Source organism: Sipha flava, unplaced genomic scaffold, assembly GCF_003268045.1.
Source record: "Sipha flava isolate LNK unplaced genomic scaffold, YSA_version1 324_pilon_pilon, whole genome shotgun sequence".
Taxonomy (NCBI): domain Eukaryota; kingdom Metazoa; phylum Arthropoda; class Insecta; order Hemiptera; family Aphididae; genus Sipha; species Sipha flava.
Window position 1 is genome coordinate 957,206 of NW_020273009.1, and position 20,950 is coordinate 978,155.

General features: G+C 25.8%; 4 protein-coding genes across 7 annotated transcripts; 1 reads left to right on the top strand and 3 right to left on the bottom strand.

The window, feature by feature from the left end:
- Positions 1–97: 97 nt before the first annotated feature.
- LOC112686794 (hypoxia-inducible factor 1-alpha inhibitor) lies at positions 98–8,214 on the top strand. Of its 3 annotated transcripts, XM_025559226.1 has the most exons (7): positions 98–175; positions 258–496; positions 1,014–1,258; positions 6,555–6,703; positions 7,411–7,556; positions 7,626–7,796; positions 7,860–8,214. In XM_025559226.1, exons 2-7 carry the CDS (start codon positions 389–391, stop codon positions 8,022–8,024), a joined length of 984 nt encoding a protein of 327 aa, XP_025415011.1. In that variant the 5' UTR covers positions 98–175; positions 258–388; the 3' UTR covers positions 8,025–8,214. The 3 variants fall into 3 exon arrangements, with proteins under 3 accessions (XP_025415011.1, XP_025415010.1, XP_025415012.1); XM_025559225.1 differs by having other exon boundaries at positions 154–496; XM_025559227.1 differs by lacking the exon at positions 98–175 and having other exon boundaries at positions 371–456.
- On the bottom strand, positions 1,668–2,882 carry LOC112686796. Its single transcript, XM_025559231.1, has 6 exons — positions 2,773–2,882; positions 2,521–2,716; positions 2,291–2,466; positions 2,092–2,219; positions 1,855–2,004; positions 1,668–1,769 (listed from the first exon to the last, which is right to left on the bottom strand). Exons 2-6 carry the CDS (start codon positions 2,694–2,696, stop codon positions 1,668–1,670), a joined length of 732 nt encoding a protein of 243 aa, XP_025415016.1. The 5' UTR covers positions 2,697–2,716; positions 2,773–2,882.
- LOC112686799 lies at positions 3,129–6,325 on the bottom strand. Its single transcript, XM_025559233.1, has 3 exons — positions 6,101–6,325; positions 3,516–3,668; positions 3,129–3,391 (listed from the first exon to the last, which is right to left on the bottom strand). The coding sequence occupies exons 1-3, from the start codon at positions 6,308–6,310 to the stop codon at positions 3,254–3,256; spliced, it is 501 nt and encodes a 166-aa protein (XP_025415018.1). The 5' UTR covers positions 6,311–6,325; the 3' UTR covers positions 3,129–3,253.
- Positions 8,215–10,805: 2,591 nt separating the features above from the next.
- Positions 10,806–19,900, bottom strand: LOC112686800 (beta-1,4-N-acetylgalactosaminyltransferase bre-4-like). Of its 2 annotated transcripts, none has more exons than XM_025559234.1 (8): positions 19,745–19,900; positions 19,364–19,546; positions 18,833–18,901; positions 18,487–18,708; positions 15,162–15,400; positions 14,412–14,632; positions 12,000–12,122; positions 10,806–11,303 (listed from the first exon to the last, which is right to left on the bottom strand). In XM_025559234.1, exons 2-8 carry the CDS (start codon positions 19,518–19,520, stop codon positions 11,006–11,008), a joined length of 1,329 nt encoding a protein of 442 aa, XP_025415019.1. In that variant the 5' UTR covers positions 19,521–19,546; positions 19,745–19,900; the 3' UTR covers positions 10,806–11,005. The 2 variants fall into 2 exon arrangements, with proteins under 2 accessions (XP_025415019.1, XP_025415021.1); XM_025559236.1 differs by having other exon boundaries at positions 10,807–11,303; positions 18,487–18,712; positions 19,745–19,898.
- Positions 19,901–20,950: the final 1,050 nt, after the last annotated feature.

The following is a 20,950-nucleotide window of genomic DNA, read 5'->3' on the forward strand; positions in this document are numbered from 1 at the left end:
TTGTTTTCAACTCTGAACTTGAAAATTTAAGACCATAATATGATCCTTGATATTATCAAGGAGTATCCGACTGATTTTAGACCAGAATTAGTATTATAGATAACAGATTTATCTTAATGTAGAACCAATACTTAAACATCGAGGAACGTTTCCGGCCGACTCGAACATCATTATAGTAAATAGATTTTATGCGAATTTGCACGTAGTTCATTGGTCTTATACTGTGGTTTTATTACCGTCATTAATCATTATTACAGACTTGTGATTATTACCCATTCTTAACAGTGAACTTGAAAATATTTGTTACGTTTGATTGTGGCTATTGTTTTCCTTCGCAATTACGTATACCGGTTATTGTTCATTACTTATTGTTTACCAATCCAGCTTGATGGCGGGGTGGAATGAAAATCAATTAAGGAAGTACAACATCAAACTGGAAAAAATACCTACATTACAGTATGATGATCCTAAATTGGACTCGCATCTTACTAATAATGTAAGTGCGTGTTGTAACGTTATGTACAATATGAGTCCATCCTTGGTATACGAAAATGAAAAGGAAAAAAAAAATAATGAAATATATTGATTTTTATTTAATAAAATTCTTTTAAATTAATTTTCTTTGATGAATCAAACCATTAATTTTATGATAACATATAGCAAGGCAAATAAAAATTTTATTAATGTTAAAACTTGAAGTAAATAGAAAGCTGCTTAGAATTATTCTTCAGAAAACCAAAAGATAAATTAAAACTTGTTAGATTTATGATGTATTATTTTTAGACTTTATATCATAGTTATTCTAGAAAAATTGATCCTTAGAGAATGTTGTTACTGATGTTATTGATGTTTGGAATTATTCGATGTTATGTTTTTATTTTTTTCACAATATTTCAATTTAAGTGGAGAAAAAAATATGTACTTTGTTTAATAGTTTATATGGATTCATATTGAACTTTTAAGTAAATTGACAAGTTTTAAATTAAACTTATTTTTAATTTTTTTAATTATAGTATCCTGTATTAATCAAAGGATCAAAATTAGTTTCTCGTGTATTGAAATGGGATTTAGATTATTTGAAACAACATATGAGCTCAGTATGTTGCAATGTTATAGTATCAAAAAATCATAAATTTAAGTATTATGATCCGAAGAAAATTACTCCTAATATGACATTCAAGCCAATTAGTCGACCTAGTCCTATGATTTTTTCAGAGTTTGCTGATAAAATAACAAATTGGAAAAAAGGAGATTCCAGGTAATACAACTTGTAACTATTTATACATAATTTTGATAGAAATGCATGCTTAAAAAGAAAAATGTGTAAAGATTTTAAAATAATAGTGGTAACTTATTAATTTATTTCAAACTTAATTATTCTTTAATAATACAATACCATTAAAAATGTATAAATTGTTATGTAGTCCTTTTAAAGTTTCTTTACTAGATAATTTGTTAGACTACTGAAAATAATTATACAAATATATTAATACTTATAGCTCTAATAGTGAAACAAATTGAGTATAATAAATTATAATATTACTAAAAAAAACTGACACATAATTGAAATTTGTTTTTGGTGTATAATTTGTTCACTGTTTGCTAATTTACAGTTAAAATAAATATAATAAACACAAGCATTGTTTAGTTTATTGATATTTTGTAAATCATAACAGGTGCTTGTTGAGGCTGTTAGCTACTTTTGATTTTTTATTCAATGGTGAAGAAACACATGGATTGTACATATTATGGTTGTAAATATATTCTACCTAAAATTTTAATAGAATCAGTAAGTATGGTTGGTACACAAAACAATGTTGTTACTTTTATTATGTTTAAACAAAAATTACTTGCCAAAAAATCAGTTGGATCACTAGGCATTTTTTTCATAATTTCCAGTATACCGTTTACTAATATAGGATTTATACATTCAATAAGAAAATTAACTACTTTCATGTTTTCAAGTAAATGCTTCTTTTTTATTGTTTCTTTCAATAATTGATTCTGCAATATTTTTTACAGTATTATATGTGCAATAAAAATATTTAAGGCTATTTAAATTAACTTTGTAAATTATTATATTTTATTTACACTTTTTTCGTTAACTTCTTCGTTTTCTATAATTATATTTGAAATCATTGTTTGAAGAGTATTAAATGTACCATTAATTTTATTGATCTTAGATTTTATTAAATTGACCTCGTTTTCAGATTTCTTATCTACTAAATATATTGATAAATTAATAATTGAATAAATAATATATTTTAATTAAATAAAAAAATGCTCAGACCTTTTATTTGTATTGGTATACTAAATAAAATTGAATCAAACAATTTGTCAAATTCTTTTTGATCAAACAATATGAAATTATTTTGAGTGATTAGTATGTACTCTTTAAACATTTTTGGATTAAATAAAACTTCTAAGTAATCAACTGTTTTGCGATTCCTTCTTATTTCTATGTTACTAAAAATATGATTAGAGAAACTATTACTTAATAATATTATATTATATCCTTACTCATTTTCTAAAACATATTTTGCTATTTCATTTTCAGAATACTTAGAATCTATATTAAACCATTCATGTAATCTATTTAATTTGTCGTCAAATAATAATTTTGTATTTAAATCTAATTTTTTTGGTTCCTGTACTAAGTTATGTGTGAAATTATTTGTTACATTCTTCCCAGCCATAATCACATCAATAATAATTGCTAAATATATTACACATTTTACATTTATTATTTTATATAAAGTTCATAAGTCATACTTGGATGGATATCATCTTTGATAAGTTTTGTATTATTTTCTTTATTTAATACTAATTGTTCTAGATTAAAAATATCTTGAGCTTGTTCAATACTTTCAGGAAAATTACTAATTATATAACCACATTTATTTTTTGTACTGTTTAATATCTTATTTTTTATTAATCTAAGCATATTATTATTTAATACTTACTTCTGTTTATTTATTATATATTACAAATAAACTTACGGTAATAAATGTATATTAGAAATTTGACCATTATGTTTAAAATATTTCTTTTGCTCTTCCAATAATTGTATTTTGTTTAATTTTTCTTGATTTATTTCATCATTATTTATATTACTAAATTTAGTAGGTGTTTGTTGAGTTGACTCATTATTAGTAAATATTTCTGATCTCATTAGCAAAACAATATCTTCAATACTGTTTTCCTTAATGAAATAAATTGTATATAAATCAAATTTCAAGAAATAAAATATCATTCAATTATATTTTACTAATGTATTCAAAAAATCTTCACTAATTTTTACTGGATCAATAAAGTTAAGGTTATATGTATGAGCCAGTTTTTGGGCAAATTTTGCAATTTCATGTGGTCCATTGATGATTATATTTTGCTTCTAAAATAAATGTTAATTTTTTGTTATGTTTTTTACTTTTAACATTTCAAACATCAAATCAACTATTTATTTTTATTATATAAATATATTAACTTATAATTATTTATGATAATTTTAAACTTACTTCAGAACTTTGGCATAAGTATTCAGATATTAATTCACGAGTTTCAATTATAATTCGAGGAATAGACTTATCTGACTGTATAAATTGTGTTATATAATTGTCCATCACTGGAAGTATTTCAATAGACATTGTAACCATGTCATAAACAGTTTGCTGTAATAATTAAAAATTATATAAATTAATGATAAGTGATGTTATCTTTGTATATTTATTATTTTAAAAATGTTAAGCATGTTAATACAATTATTTTTGGGATAAGTACTATAATCTAGTGAAATTTTTTAAATTACACGATATACCAAAATAATATATGAATTTATTTAAAAAATTAAAAAATTTAGCCAGTGTATTACAATTTTTAATTTAGTAAAAATGCATTGCAATGCCTCAGCATTCTCCAAATTTCATTCTTGGAACAAAGTTATATTGTTTTATTAAATTTTATATTAAATTGAATGCACGGTTAAAACATTAAATTTTTTATGTTAATTTTTTATAAATATATCTATGTTAGTTTAATATTAATATTATATAACTATCAAACTTTACGGTGAACCTAAAAACTGCCTAAAGTGTATATTCTATCTATTACTTACTCTTATTTGATTACCCTCTCACTAGGTTATTTTATTACTGATTTAATAGATTTAAAATTAAACTTGTTCATATTTCATTCAATATTCCACGTTTGAATAACAAATGTATTTTAGTTTATTACCAAACAAACTTAATACCGAAGAACCATAAATTACATTACTATTTTATTTTATTTTACTTATTAAGCTATTATGGATTATTATTTGTTAATAAATTACAGATTTTTTTTTTTTATAAAAACTTAAGTTTTACAGTGAAATAAAACTTACTGTTACACTTGTATTTAAAAATAAAGTGCTGTAATTACAATACACATAATTTGTTTTCTGAACTTTATCTTTAATAGCCTCTGTTATATCCCGAAGACTAAATCTAGATGTTTCAACACCGACTATATATGATGTTGTCAATTTATCATGATGTATGATTAAATTTTTTACAATTCTAAAGCAAATAAAATCATAAATTTGATTGTTAACAATGTGATAATTTTAATTTTTCAACTTTGCCAAATTGTCTACATGTATGATTGGTAAATTATTGTTGTATTTTGGTATCAATAGTTGTTCTGTACTATTAAAAGCTGTTTTAAAAATATATTTTAATGTTTTCTCTCCACGACCATAAACCAGACCGGGTGCTAAGACTATTCCATGAAAATATCCACTGTACTATAAGATATAAACCAGATTTTATATGAAATAAACTTTAATATTTCATACTTACTTTATCGTTCAGCAACAATAAATAATTTTCTAAGTCATAAAATGCTTGAAAATTTGGGTGGCAAATTCGATTCTTATAATCAGCTTGGGTGATTGTAATTTCATTCTTGTTTAAAAATGTTAAGTATTCAGTTAAAAATTATTTAAACATATTTTATGTATTTAATACAATTTCTTACTTCTTTCTTAGTAGTTAAAGCCCATGTTTGTATACTTGAAATAAGAATAAACACTCTATGCACACTGTGTTTAGCTACAAGACTTTTTGGATTATTTTTTATAAAATGTATTTCTTTTAAGATTTCTTCATGAGAAAAGTATTTAAAAAAAAAAAAATGTATATAATTATAACCTTTAATTAATAGCTGTACTATTTAAAATTTTGAAAATTACTTTGTATTGCTTGTTTGGCTTCAACTATTTGATTTTTATCCAAAGAAATATCATACACAACTACTGCACATTTTTGTATTTCATTTAATAATAACTTCTTATTATTTGGAATAATCAATTTTTTTATATGGTTCAGATATTTATACTAAAATTAGAAAATTATTTTTTTTCAAAATAAGTTAAATGGCATTTGAATCATACTTTTTCATGATTGATGTGTAATTTGTTTTTTACTGTTGCTAGTAAATCATATTTTAATGGTTCTATTTCATGCTTATTTAATTTTATTGTAGATTTATAAGTATTATTCATTGGTAAAGTGTCCATGTTTACTATTGAATTTAAATCATTATTATTGTCAATATGTTCTTTGATGTATGCTTTATCTAAGTTTCTATTTTCTTCTATATAATTGTTTGCAGAAGAAGATTTAATATTATTTTCTGACTTAGTAAAGATTGATTTATTCTGTGTTGATGAAGTTTGCTTTAATATTATATTTTGACTATGTTGTTGGTTTTTAAAATTTGATTCTTGTTTAATTATTTCATCTATTTTAATATTTTCAATTAATTGGTTGTTTGGATCAATGTACTCAATATTTTTAAAAATCATCTGGTTTATTTCCTTTAATTTAAATAAATAATATGAAATTTCAATTTTTATTAATAATTATGCTAAAATATAAACATTTTATTTGTTCAAATAATTAATTATAAAAAAAATGCAACTTTTAATATCTAGTCTTAATTGTAACTACGATTAATGTAAAAAAAAATGATAAAACGATAATGTTATTAATTTGGTATGATGTCATATTAAGTTATAAATACTCAATAAATAAATAAATAATTGATTAAATATACTTACTTGTATAATATATTTTCCATGATATGAATCACCATTGTTTATAAACACTCTATTTGCAAAATATCTAATTTTAGCTTCTAAATTAGATATTCGTCTATTTTCTTGGACAATATAAACCTTTTTTTTCGATGCTTCAAAACCAAAAATATCATTTTCTTCTTTAAAGTCTGATAAATCTATATTGTTAATAATTTCGTCTTCAATATCCATATTATTTTTATTACAAAACCCATGAACTATTCAAATATAATGTATATTTTACATAGGCATCCACGATTAATCTGTCAATTTTTTTAGCGAAAACAATATAATATAGCTAGCTTTGTTATTTTGTTTCTATAGAAATAATATAAAGTATTTTAGTTTACAAGAATTATATAACCACAATACTTTGTATAATTATTTATTATTATATTGATTAAATAGAAAAAAAAAAATATTTGAAATTTTTTAGATTATATCTGCAACAAGTACTAAATAATACAATTGGCCAACATGTTGTTCGAGATTTTGTTATGTTTAATTGGGATTGGATTATGTCAAAACAAAAAATATGTAAATGGGGTCCACTGTCATCAAACCTCATTCTAATTGCACAAGAAGGTATAATTTAAATAAAATAATAAAATATTGACTAGTATAATATAGAAATGGATTATTATTTTTTTTTCTATTCAAATTATTGAACAATTAACTTTCAACATAATTTTCAAATATTCCCCTTTCTACATTCACACTTGAGAGATTTATATTCCTAAACATATATATTTAATGACAATATTATTAGCTTTAATAAAAATATATTTATATATAAATGTTAATAATTATTATAATTACAAAATTTATTTCTGGTGGTAAAAATTTGAACAATGTGAAGATTGTTTATTATTCACTATAAATGTCTACACTATAATTAAAAGTAAAAAATAAATAGTTTTTAAATATATTCTTTTATTTTTTAATTTCTAGTTTAATTTCTTACTTATCGTTACATTGTCTGATATATTTAAAATCTAAACTTTTAATATTTTGTATATTTTAATCCATTTTAAACAGTTATTATTTATTTAAGAACCAATTAATTTTTACTTTTAGAATTGTTATTTGTAAATATATTATAGAGATAAAAAAATTGTATGATATATTTATAGCTTTAGTTTTCATTTTAATTTTTAATTAATAGTACTCTTAATTGATTTATTTATTCATTATATTCATATATTTATTTATATTATTTTAATTTAGTTTAGTATTATTGAATACAAGTACAGTCATACAGTTATACATGGAAATTTGAATTTTTGATACAGGTAATGTTACTCCTTGTCACTATGATGAGCAACAAAATATGTTTGCTAGTATTAGAGGCTATAAAAGATTTATTTTATTTCCACCTAGTCAATTTGAATGTCTATATCCACATCCAGTTCATCATCCTTATGATAGACAAAGTCAAGTAATAAAAAAATATAACTTAGAAAATGAAATATTTATGTTACTAAATTATTTAAGTATATACTTTTAGGTGGATTTTGATAACCCAGATTTCACAAAATTTCCAAAATTCAAAGAAGCATGTGGATATGAAGTAATTGTTGGACCTGAAGATGTCTTATATATACCTATGTATTGGTTCCATCATGTTGAATCCCTAAAACATGGAGGCTATACAGTTTCAATAAACTTTTGGTTCAAAGTAAAAATTTTTATTTTAAAGCATAAACAAAGCAAAATATTTATGGAATTTTAATTTTTTTAGGCTGGTTCTGTTGAAAAAATTGAATATCCTTTGCTAGATTATCAAAGAATGGTTATTATGAGAAACGTAGAAAAAATGTTAGCTGAAGCACTACATGATCCAAGTGAAGTTGGAAATATGCTGAAGACAATTTTTTTAGGTCGATATTCATCCGATGTTGATTAATTTGATATTGTCAAAATTTTATATTTATTATTTTAGAAAAGATCTGTTTGAACAATATTTATTTGAAAATAAGGTAATTTCTTAACCTAAGTTACCTAAAAAAGCTACCTATAAAAAAAAATCTTAATAAATATTTTCAATAGTAAGTGATTATTATATTATAAATAATTCATATAATGTTACCTTTATTGTAGAGAACTGGCTTTAATTGACTTGATTTTCTAGATTTTGAATATGATCAATTGACCAATTAATATTTTTAGACATTCTATGTACTTATATATTTGTGTATAAACTATGTTTTAATAGCATTTTTATTAACACAACCCAACTTTCTTTGATTATCACTACTTTGTATATAAATTAAAATTTCATGGTAATTTCTTGATACTGATAAATTTGTTTTTAAATTTTTTTTGTAGAAGTTAGACATAACTTTTACTATATATAAACATTAAAATATTACAAATTTTTATTACATTTTGTATTTGTTAAAATTATTAACATTTTTAACACTGGTAATTTTTTCCTTTGTTGTTCTACTTAAAATTTATTGTAGAAAAAAATGTTTTCTGGTAGTTTTAACTCACGGTTAATAATGAAAAACTAATGTGCGTCCAATCACTATTAAGTATATGTTAATTTCATACCTAACTATTTTTTTTTTTATTTGTTATAATTTTTTTTATTATAAGTACTTATATATTTATTTGTTTACTATTGTTTGATAATGTGTTATGACTTATGTACTCTACCATAAATTAATAAATCATATAAATATGATAATCCTACTTATAATTTAAAAATATAAGCTAGTAAATATGATACTTAATATTACTACCACTTTGTTTTAAAACTAAAATCATTTTTTAGACACTGATAACATATACATTGAAAAATTAAATATTTAATAGCATTATGCTATTTTAGAGTATATTTAAACTTAATGGCATTACTAAATAGTCCTTATTACTAACGTAATACTATTTTCTAAATACTTTACAATTAAAATGTTAATTTTAATTTATTTATCATATTTAATTACAGCTACACTGCATTGATTATTAATAATTATTATAAAGGAATATTGGTAAATGTCATTAAATTCCTCATTTTAACATAAGTATTATTATTTATCCATTTGTACTTTTAAATTTAAATTTAAATTTATTTATTATATACAATTTTCATGAATAGCCGAAGTTATTACTTTTTAGTTCCTAATATATTTTAAAATAGTCTTATTTATATTTTACATAAATAATATTTAAATTGTAAACTTATTTAATTAGAATGTGAATTTTTTTTGTGAGTTGAATGTATCTTAATTAGTGTTTGCTAGTCTTCATTTTTTCATTTTAGTAACTTATGATTAAAGATATTGTTTAATACCATTTTTACGACTGTTTATACGATATTATTAGATATGTTAAATTTTCTTGATTATTTATTTTTCTTGGATATGAAACCAATAAATAGATGGTAAAATTAAACTCTATCAATTAAATGTTTTATTTTAATTAAAATTAATTTTAATTTATTTGAAAAATAGTTAGTTGTATCGATATTTTTAACACGGTGCAATTTTGATCAATTTTCATATGTGATGTGTGTGTGTATATATATATCAGATAACTCAATCAATTTTAATTTGGTATTAACATGTTAAGTTGTAATTTAATTTTTATATTATAAAATGCATGAAGATAAGCCTATATTTATTACCTATTTATCAAGAGAAGCAAGTTAGTGTACACTTAATTTAAAGCATTTAAAAGTAACAGGGGGGACAATATTGCAAATAGCTTGGTATTAAAAAAATCTAATTTTGATTCTTCAAATGGTACGTAGTACTTGATTCGTTTTTTTCTTATGCATGAATATGGTATTATTGAGTTTTAAATAATCTCAGTAACAAATTTATTTATTTTTTTAGAAGGTCCCTATCGTGAATGTGATAACATATACTATCTAGCAGGGCCGGCCCAAGCAAAAATAGTGCACTAGGCAAAATAAAATTTTGCCGCCTCTAAAAAAAAATTGAGCTCTTATTTTAACTTAGCTCCTCCCCCTATTTTCTATCGGAAATCTCGGAAGTGTTTGTACGGTTATTTATGTATTTGGAATAATTGAAAACGCCCAGCGTAGGCCGTAAATTAAAGTAATATAATAACTTTAGACAATATTATTTTACTATATAGATAAGTGGTTTTCACGAATGAATTAATTTAAATATTTTTTTTATAAAACACCAATAGAATTACAAAAAATGTAGGTACGAGTTAATTTTAAAAATATTGCCCTTACTAAAGTGCCGCTCTAGGCAGGTGTCTAGCTCGCCTATACCTTGAGCTTGCTCTGTACCTATGTAATAAGTGTATAACCCTTTGAGCTCTAAATATATTCAACCTCATAAAGTTGTTGATAGTCTATTGTATTTATTACTGTTTGAATGTACACGGTCTATTAAGTAAGCCTCTGTGATGAAAAAAACAAACTAAAACATGTGGTCGCTCCTTCCAAATATTTAATTATCTACTATTATTGGTAATATAAATGAGAAGACTATTTTTATTAATTAATCTCGCATTGCAGCAGTTTTTTGTACTCTTTACGCATACCTATTGGTTAGTTTGAAAACGTACTCGTCTGTTTTAGAAGGGATAAAAATGAAAGCCATCAGCTTAAGAACACATGGTAATATATTAAAAATAATATAGTTTTTAAACAATGCTAATTCAATGATTACAAATTATATAATATATAGGAAGAAAATGTAAACGAACATAATACCTCAAATTACATAAAACCCATTGTTTAATCTGTGATCGTATAGTATTATTCTAAAACAAAATTCGTTAAACAAATAAATATATCTTTATATATATATATAAGGTAGACGTCTTAACGAGTAAAACACTATACAAAAATATATAATATGTAATCTAAGTACATTTGAATGCTAGAGTATAATAATAATATTATTTCCATTTTTTATTTTGTGTAGTGACTGGTCGCTTAACGATTTCGAACGACCGGACGTAATCAGGCATGTCACCGACGTCGACCAGTATCCTGGTGTATAGTTTCTCGGAATCGACTCTGAACACTTCGTACTTGAGTGTATTTAGCCCATCGGATTTGTAACGTTTCTGACTTGTGTGCACCAGTTTCAAACGCACTGCGTGGGCGAGCGGTCTCCGTTTCACGTGTTTGACCATCGTGTAACGGCCGAGATGTTCCGGTGGTCGAGTAATGGGCAAGCCGACCTGTTCCAACCTAGGCGTCAAAGAAATGCACAAAAATACTATATTAACCTAACCGAAGGTAAATTTTGATCAGATTTTAAATTTCATGGGCGTTATACACTATTATTATCAGTGCTCGACTTGGCAAAATTAAAGAAGGGGGACTCTATTTACTTTAAAATAAATAAAATCTCCAAAACTTGTCAACCATTATAATTATAACGTAAAAATAATAGGGGTCGCTAAAATTTCTGAAAATTAGTTGGAGTTCTCTGTCCCCTTACGCCCCCCACAAGTTAAGCACTGATTATTATTGCAATGGAATCTCGAAACTCGATGAGCCAACATGTTTTTAACAACAATAAATCCTAAAAGAAATTCCCTTTATATCAAATATACCATCAAGGTTGTAGGTAAGGTGAATTGGCCCCACCGAGAATTGAGGAATTTTCTCAATGGACTGCTCCGTAGACTTGGCCGTAGCTCAACATAATTGACAAAGACCGTGCGCTGGACTATTAACTATTTTCCTGTACTGAAATATTTTCCCGATCCATCCCTGGTTGTAGGTATTAAATGTTTCTGTTGTATTACAACTTATGCAAGTGTTAAATGTTTTCCGTTTGATAACAACAACAGTAAGAAGGCTAATGAATAAACCTTATGCGCATCGAGCTGTCGAGATTCTACTGCTGTATTTCATATTTGTCTACTATAATTTATATACCTGTATCCCATATCATCGTCTTCGCCTCCCCAGCCCCAAAACAGATTCGAATAGCCGTTGACCAGAAAATAATGATTGGGTCTTATGTTGAACACGCCGCCCACCAAATTGTGGTAAGGTAATCTAGATATACACAGGATAAAAGAACAATAATTTAGTGCAGGTTAGGTTAAGTAACACGTATGATCATTGATGACTTATTTTCCGGGATGGGTATCAAGCCTATCAAAAGTGGATATCTAAACGACTAGGTGACGTTCTGTTAACGAAAATCACGATTAAAAATAGTTTTTTATTTGCATTGATTTTTTACCGATAATAAGTCCTTACATCATTCTATTTGAAATGTTTATAAACAGAGGACAACTATAACCAAAGTTAGCTACAGAGGCGTATTTAGACTTACTTCTAGGGAGGAATTTCTTTAATTCAGGCTCAAAATTTACAAGTAAAATTTTTGGTAATATTTATATCAAGTGAATCCTTAATATTTGTGGTTTTTTTTTTGAATCTAATGCTGGATCCATTTAGAATGGTATTTTGTGTAGTTCTTTTTTAACACCTATTTGTGTTTTGAAAGTTTCGCTTGTGTTTTATCTAATTTTTCACTAAGTATGGACTAAGTTTTCAATCAAAATAATATATATTATTTATCGTTATGGGACATATAAGCGTTATAAGCAATTGAGCGTTTAACGCTATAAATAATTTAAACGTTATTCAATTTAACCGTTTAAACGTTTAAAAAATTTTCCGTTTACCGTTATTAACAATATGAACAGTAACAATATGTTATTGACGTTATGAATTGCGTTATTTAAATTAGTGTAAAATTTGAAACGTTTTCAAATGTAGTAATACTATAAAATAAATCATAATTTTTGTTTCTTAATAAAATACCTATTACTTATATAAAAATTGTCTTGGTCTAAAAATTCTCGGGGGGGGGGGGGGATTGTCCTCATCGCCCCCTCAAATATTCCACTGGTTAGCTATTGAAGGGTATTGATTTGTAACTAGCCACATTCGTTACACATTATACGAGTATCTATAGCAATTCTTTGATTTGCAACTTGACTACTTTTTTAAGACTGCTCGAGTTGATAGTTATAACCAATTTCTAGTGGTGAATAGCAATATTGCCGAATATCCAGGAGAACTAGTCCCCCTAAAAGATTGACGAACCTCCCTAAAATTATTACTAATTTCAGCTAAGTAATCAAAAAATGGGTGAGGAATTTATTTTAGCTTTTTTTTTATAGAATGGCATTATAATTTTTATATTTGATAAATACTACTAAAAATGTAATAAAACCTTTCTTATACATAAATCGTAATGGATAGTGAAAAAAAAATTTTATACATAAAGGTTTGAATTTTAAATTTTGACAAAACTCGACATCGTTTCTTCCTTTCACTACTCTCTAATAGTGCTAAAAGAAGGAGGACTTACTCCTCGTCAGAACTACTCATTATTTAGAGAAAATTTTGCGAACCTGCTCTTTGGAAAACTATCATAATACTGGATCGCTCGTTTAAATAACGCTTTGTGTGTACGTAGCCATATCGCTGACTGCCGAGGAAAACGCGCGTTCGTTGATCGCCGCGTCAGTACGCGTCCTGCGTGGCAGCCTTAAATCAACCATATTTAGAAGTATAAACTGATCTACACAATCGTCTAACTTTGAATCATATTTTGATAGCAATGGTAAATTGGTTTCAAATTTAAAATACCAATACACTAATATCATTCCCCTGTCCTCGTACTCGCCATACCGTAGTATCTCATCCGGTTTTTGTCTACAATGTATTATAATAATATTGTATAATAATAATATTATACAATATTTTAGGTTATTTTATGTATCTACTCATATTAGTCATATTTAGATGCGGCAGATTACTACTGGTTGTCACAATTCAGTTTTTTCTTCTATATAACATACGAAAATCGTATACTTAACCATTGATTTTTTAATATTATCAGGGCTGACTCAAGATAAGCACAGAATATAATACATACCGTATTTCGGGAAATACACAATATTTTAAGAATTGATAACTATCCATAGAATAGAAACGAAAAAGCGTATTGTTATTTATAGCTGATAATCCGATTTTCCAAACTAAATAAATAAATTTTTATAAACAAATTATAGATTTTCACATAATTAATTAAATTTTTAAATTCTATTTAAATAAATATATTCTTATCATAGTAAACAATTTTCCAAGATTTTTGACATTTTCCGAGGGGGGACATGCCCCTCCTTTACCCCCCACCCCCATATGGGCGCCCTTGGACTTAACCTAACTTGTGGCATTTTAGTATTATTATTCAGCACTAGTTAAATCGATGGTTACATTCAATTAGTATAAATATTAATTTTATTAATAAATAAATATACTTACTGGTATTTAAATTCATTCACAGCTACAGACAGATGTCTAGGAAATTCTGAACAACTGTACATATTTCGATCGTCTTCGGGCAACATGTCGACATCATGAAAAACATAACAGCCGTACAATCCTTTATGCCAATCGTCCTCACCTCGTAAACCGAATGTTCGATAAATGGTCAAAAAAGCAGCGTTCATAATTGCTCCTTTATTAAACGTTACGTTACTGACCTTTAGAACAAATATATATTTTGAGTAACAAATTTTTACAAATAATCAATCAACATATGTGGTATAATTTTTTTTGCATGTCTTTCATAATATTTTAAATAATAATTTTAAAATATTTTAAATATTACCTATTAGTTAATTTCATTATCCTACGAGTCTAAAATCCTTCCCCCGATAAATCTTGTAGTCACATACGTATAATCATAGACAGTGCTCGACTTGACAAAATTAAAGGGGGACTCTGTTTGCTTAAAAAAAATTGTGTCCCCAATACTTGTTAAGCGTTATAAATATAACATCATAATAGTAAGGGACGCTCAAATTTCTAAAAATTAGAAGGGGTACGCCGTCCCCCTGCGTCCCCCCTCAAATTGAGCACTGATCATAGCCCATAAGCTTGCTAATATAATATAACCTACAATGTAATAAAATACCGTTCGAAATAAAGTGTTATGTTGAGATTAAAGTATTGTATTGTAATTCGTATATGAAATAATCTAATTGCGTAATACATGATAGTGATTCTTACTTGTTCAACGACGAATATCTTAAAATCCAATTGTTGCCGTTTCAACACCGGTATGAGCCTATAGAGTAATGTCCATAGATGATCCTTTCTATCTCTGTAGGGTATAATAATGCACACAGAGTGTCTAGCTTTGCAATCATCGGGAGCCCAAGAACCACCAACACCCATTGCTCCCACAGCATCCACGATTTCCTCTTCGGTCATATTAACAGCGGAACTATCCAATTTTTCAGCTCCGTCTTTAAATTTAAATAACCAATGATTATGTCATCAAATTGAACAACATTATACGATAAAACATGTTAAAACATGTTCTATTATTTGTTAATCATATTTTAAACACGGGGTGAAAAAGATTTTCAATTATTTAAATAAATATATTCAGGCTATAGAAATAATAGCTATGTAAGTTAATATAGATGTACGAGAACTTAATTTTCGTTTTAAGAGTAGAAGCGTAGGTATACATTTTAACTGTATATTTTTAGATTAATCATATTTGCTTGAATACATATTCATTTACATTAAAATAATCATCCTGTAATATATATATATACTCAAATATTACACATTTACACAGTCATTCAATTTAATTTATTAACAATTCATAGATGTGTCATTGATGTCATAGATGGTAACAGCTGTGGTAACATAAATCAATGTATTGTTATCAAAGAACTAACTAGTACCCGATATCTAGGTATCATATTTGATAAAAATTTACGATAGAATCTTCACATACAAACCCCAGTTGTAATGTTACGATCAATAACTTATACATTATGTAAGTTAAAGGGATTATTGCCCAAACAAACAATGCGTGTTATTTATTTTGCTCTAAACCAATCAATATTCCAGTATGGAATGTTAATATTGAGGGGGGGGGATTAAGTGATACAATTTCAAATAAATTGCAAGTAAACCAGAATAACATTGTAAGAATCTGCTTAAATAAGTACTTCCTAACAGGTTTTACGAATCAAAATTATAGGGAACAAGTTATTTTACTAACTGAATTATTCTATAAAAAATAGCCATTTTGTTCACTTTTAAAAGGTTTATACAAGATAAAGATTACAAACTGTTGGAAGGTTAAAGAAAAAATATATTGTATAATATACCTGTTAAATATTCTTATAAATCTTTTGTTAATTACTTAGGGCCAGCGTTCTTTAACTCTATGCCATGTCAATATAAAAAAAATATACGCTATTCTAAAAGTAATGTTAAAAAAATGTGTATCATTGGTTGTTTTCTCAATAAGTCCTTCATATGTTTTTGTTATATTTAATTTTTTATCAAAATCACACGGCGTCAAGTTGTAAGATCGAAGTTGGTAGTTTTGGCAACGCATCTGTCCGAGATTTTCTCACACAGCAGAGGGATTGTTTCTCTTGAAGTGTAACAAGTTACGCCGTCTTGTTGTAACCATACAGAATACCTACTGAGCTCAGTAATTTTCTTTGGCCTTATTTGGACCAAATGAACATAAAAAATGTTTGGTTTCAATTTGTCACACTTCTAGAGAAACCATCACTCTGTTGTGTAAGAAGTTCCTGGACAGACTAATTTCGTTACATTTGGCCAAAGCTACCCACCTCGATCTTCCGACTTGACGCCGAGTGATTTTTTCTTATAGGGATACACTAAGTCACGAGTTTACCAAAACAAAGTTCTCAATGTCTTAGAACTTAAGCAAAAAATTCGTCGTGTCCTCAACGAACTTAACGAACGATAAATTTTATGGAAAGAATAATCGCCTGTAGAATTAGTAGGGAGGGCATAGGCGCAATTAGGGAGGCTGGAGGGGCTAAGCCTCATCGAAAGAATTCAAAGCCCTCCCCAAAATATCACGAAAAACTTTATATTATTATATTAATAAATAAAAAAAATATGTGATTGCTACTAAAAAATTTTACTTGCCTTCCTATAAGCACATTTTTTATAAAGAGCGAAGAATGGAAAAAAGTTTCTGAGAAGAAGTGATTAAAAAATATATATGGGAGGGGCTGAAACCCCTCTATTTTTTTACTCTAATTGCGCCTATGAGGGAGGATCTATGCCCAATATTGTTTTTCACTGTTAAACCTTAACTTCTCCTAAAGACAATTATATAATTGTTATGTTTTTCTAAGAGAAATAAATTTAATTTATAACAGATTTAAATCCTGCGTTCTTATTGAAACATCCTATATTTTATAAATATAATATATTTATATTAATATATAATATAAAATATAGAGTGTTTTGTTTATATACATTGTGTATCTATATTAATATTTGTCTGTACAAATATTTTTTAGATTCAGAAATTTACCATTTATTTTATTTATTAACATTAGTATACTATTATATTACCATTGAATGTTATTCTATTTATAACCAATGATATTGCATATATTATTACAAATTCTTAGACTCGTTACATATTGTTCATATACCTATCGTTAAAATTATATTGTCATACTTTCAACTTATAACAATACACTTTCAAAATGTATGACGCACACATACTTATAATAATTATTTAATGGCTAGGTTTGAATTATTATTGAATAAAACTTTTGTACAAAGGCAAATTACAATTACTGTCCCACATAGCTGACACAATGACGAATGAAACCAATGAAATACTTTGTACAATCAAATCATTATACACGCCTCCTTACTTTATTGAAAGTTATATTGTAATCATCTGACTCGATCAGTCATTATATAGTTACAGTTACGTAGTTACGGGGAGGGTGTAAGGGGTTTCCATCCCCCCACAGATTTTTTTTTAATGATATTTGATTATTATTTATTAATATTTACATATTATAGTAAAATATTTTGATTTTACTATGATTAGGTACATATTAAAAAATGAGTAACAAAATAATTTTCATTAAATACGGAACAATATATATATATATATATATATATATAATACCATTTTAAATGTAATATTATTACATATGACCTCGTTTTATGATATACTAAGAACACTTAAAAACTTACTCTTAATCACACCCCCCCCCCAGAAAAAAATTGTATCTACGCCACTGCATAGGTAAGCATAGGTAACTATATATATATATTATAAGAGCTTTCTCAATACGTATCAAGAGCTCAACAATTTTAAATGTATGCAATTATAGTACACTAATATAGTTAGTCGTGGAATAATTAATTTTACCAACTTATAATTTACAAAAGTGCATTAATGTAGCATTATTAATTTATTTAATTATTTATAATTATAAAAGAATGTATTTCAAATGTTTAGGTTAAGTTTGGTTCTCAAAAATGTATACAATTAGCTATTATTATATTTTATACTTACATAACACTGGTGGTATTTTTGGACACCATGGTATTGGTCGACATGGCTCCAATCGTTCTGAAATGACTTTCGATTTCTCTACATTAGCTTGTAGTTCTACTAATTTCCCCGTACAATATCTATTAGCTTCATTCTTCAACTGAGTGATGAATAAATTAACACTTGGCGGTTTTAACTTTAATAAACGTTCTAATTGGAAATCATTGTTCAGTACACTGCTACCTGGCTAATTTTCGTAACAAATAATATTTTTATAACAAATCGTATTAGTACTTAAAACATTTTATAGATTTATACATATAATATGTATTATATATGAATATATGTTAAATATATAAGTATTTACATTTGGTTTTAATTTTGCCAATTGAAGACTGTTGACCTTGAGTGAATTTCGTTTCTGCAAAGCAGGAGCCTACACAATAAGTTACACAATATTTTTATATTTTAATAGTATGAACTATTTTTAAGCTATTTTTGAATGGTTAAATAAATAAATTGTGGCTTAGTTTAAGTTATCAAATTTCTTACTTTTTTATAATTATAATTTATCTAACAAGAATTTCAGAATAAAAACGAAATTAATAATAATATTATACACATAATTTAATTTAATTTACAGGATTCATTATTGAAAATTTCATGAAGTATCTAAATTAAAATTATTACCAGCTCAGTATAATTACAAAATTGTAATAACTTAACATTTTTAAATACTATTGAACTATTACGTTAACTGTATATCGTCTGTTAATGACATTTTAGAAATGTGTAGAAAAATAGATTGTTACCAAACGTTCATGAAAAAATTTTATATTATACATTTGTATATTTTTTTTATTATATATACACATAAATGAGTATTAAAAAATCTTACGCGAGTTATAGCTATAAAGCACATGGCACAGACTACAAATAACACTAAAAGGAACGGAAGCACTTTGATTATCCAAGCCCAGATTTTTGCAGTCGATGTGTGGCGAAATACTCGGGCCCTCTGTACTTTCACTACCACCATGACATGTAAGCCTCATGGCTCGCTTGACATGGACACATTAATCTTTAAACACAAAATACAATACAACGCAATTAATATTTTTCAAACGTTTATCGAATGGAAATAAATAACTGCATTCATTGTATTTTACAATATGACACAAATATTCCTCGTTGGACATAAAAACCATCTGTAAAGTAGGTACATAGATGGCATAACGACGTCAGTATTATAATTATAAAAGATAATGAAAGTACTTACCTATACACTAGTTATTTTTACTCATTTTAAGCGTGTTTATAACTCATAAAGACAGTAAATACGTTAGTGTAATGATTTAAACTCTAGCTTTTCAAATGTATTTATATAGGTACTCCGCAGCGTGCAAAATACTACCCCATTCAATGCAAACGCGCATGTGCTTATTGATTTTCCCAGCCATATGACCGGCACTCCCGGGGCGAAATTACATTTATACAGGATGTTTATATTGTATCATTTAAGTGTTATCATTCAACATGAGCCATCTCCACAAAAACGATTTTTTAATAAATTACTCCTATAATAATACAAATAATATAATGTCCCAAAATCACCTTAGATCCAATTCCGCAATATTATTATGAATTTAAATTGATACTTGAATTTTTTTTTCAACTGTTTATTCACATTTCACGTAGATACTTACTTAGAATAGCTATGTGAGGATTGATATTAAGAATTAAAATTTACTTACCTATCTATTTTTAAATAGATGATAAAACGTAAAAATTATAGTAACCTTAGGATCTTGATTAATATTTATTTAATTATTTTATTATTATAACAAATTTAAATTATCACAAATTGGAATATATATGAAATAATAACATAAAGAACAATAAATTTATTTTGTCAATAAAAAAATATAATAATTTTATTAAAAATTAAACAGCTTACTATTTGTAAACAATTTTAAATTAACTCAGTGAAATAAACATATAAAATAACATCCAATTAACAATAATTTAATAGTTTTAATTTTAATAGGTTTAAAATATCACTTGGATTTACAGGAACTCAGTTATCTAATAAATAAAATCTTATTATTTATATAACATAAATCAACTGGATAGAATACTACAAGAGGAATAAATATATTTTTATTGAATTATTTTCATATAAATACAATTCAAAAATATAAATTATTTATACATATACAACAATTAAATAAAAAATTATTATAAATAATGAAACACTTAGTGTTATTAGAAATTAGAATTAGAAGTATAAAAAATAACATAAATATGATTTAATTATTTATATACATAAGCGTTGGCAGACATAAAGGCAGGGTAGCCAAACATAACACATTAACCCTTAACAAATTTGAATGGGGTAACTTCATTAAACCTTATAATTATATTTTTTCAGTATTCTTATACGTGTATTTACTGTTTACTGGCGTTTCAAAGTGGTTGAACATAT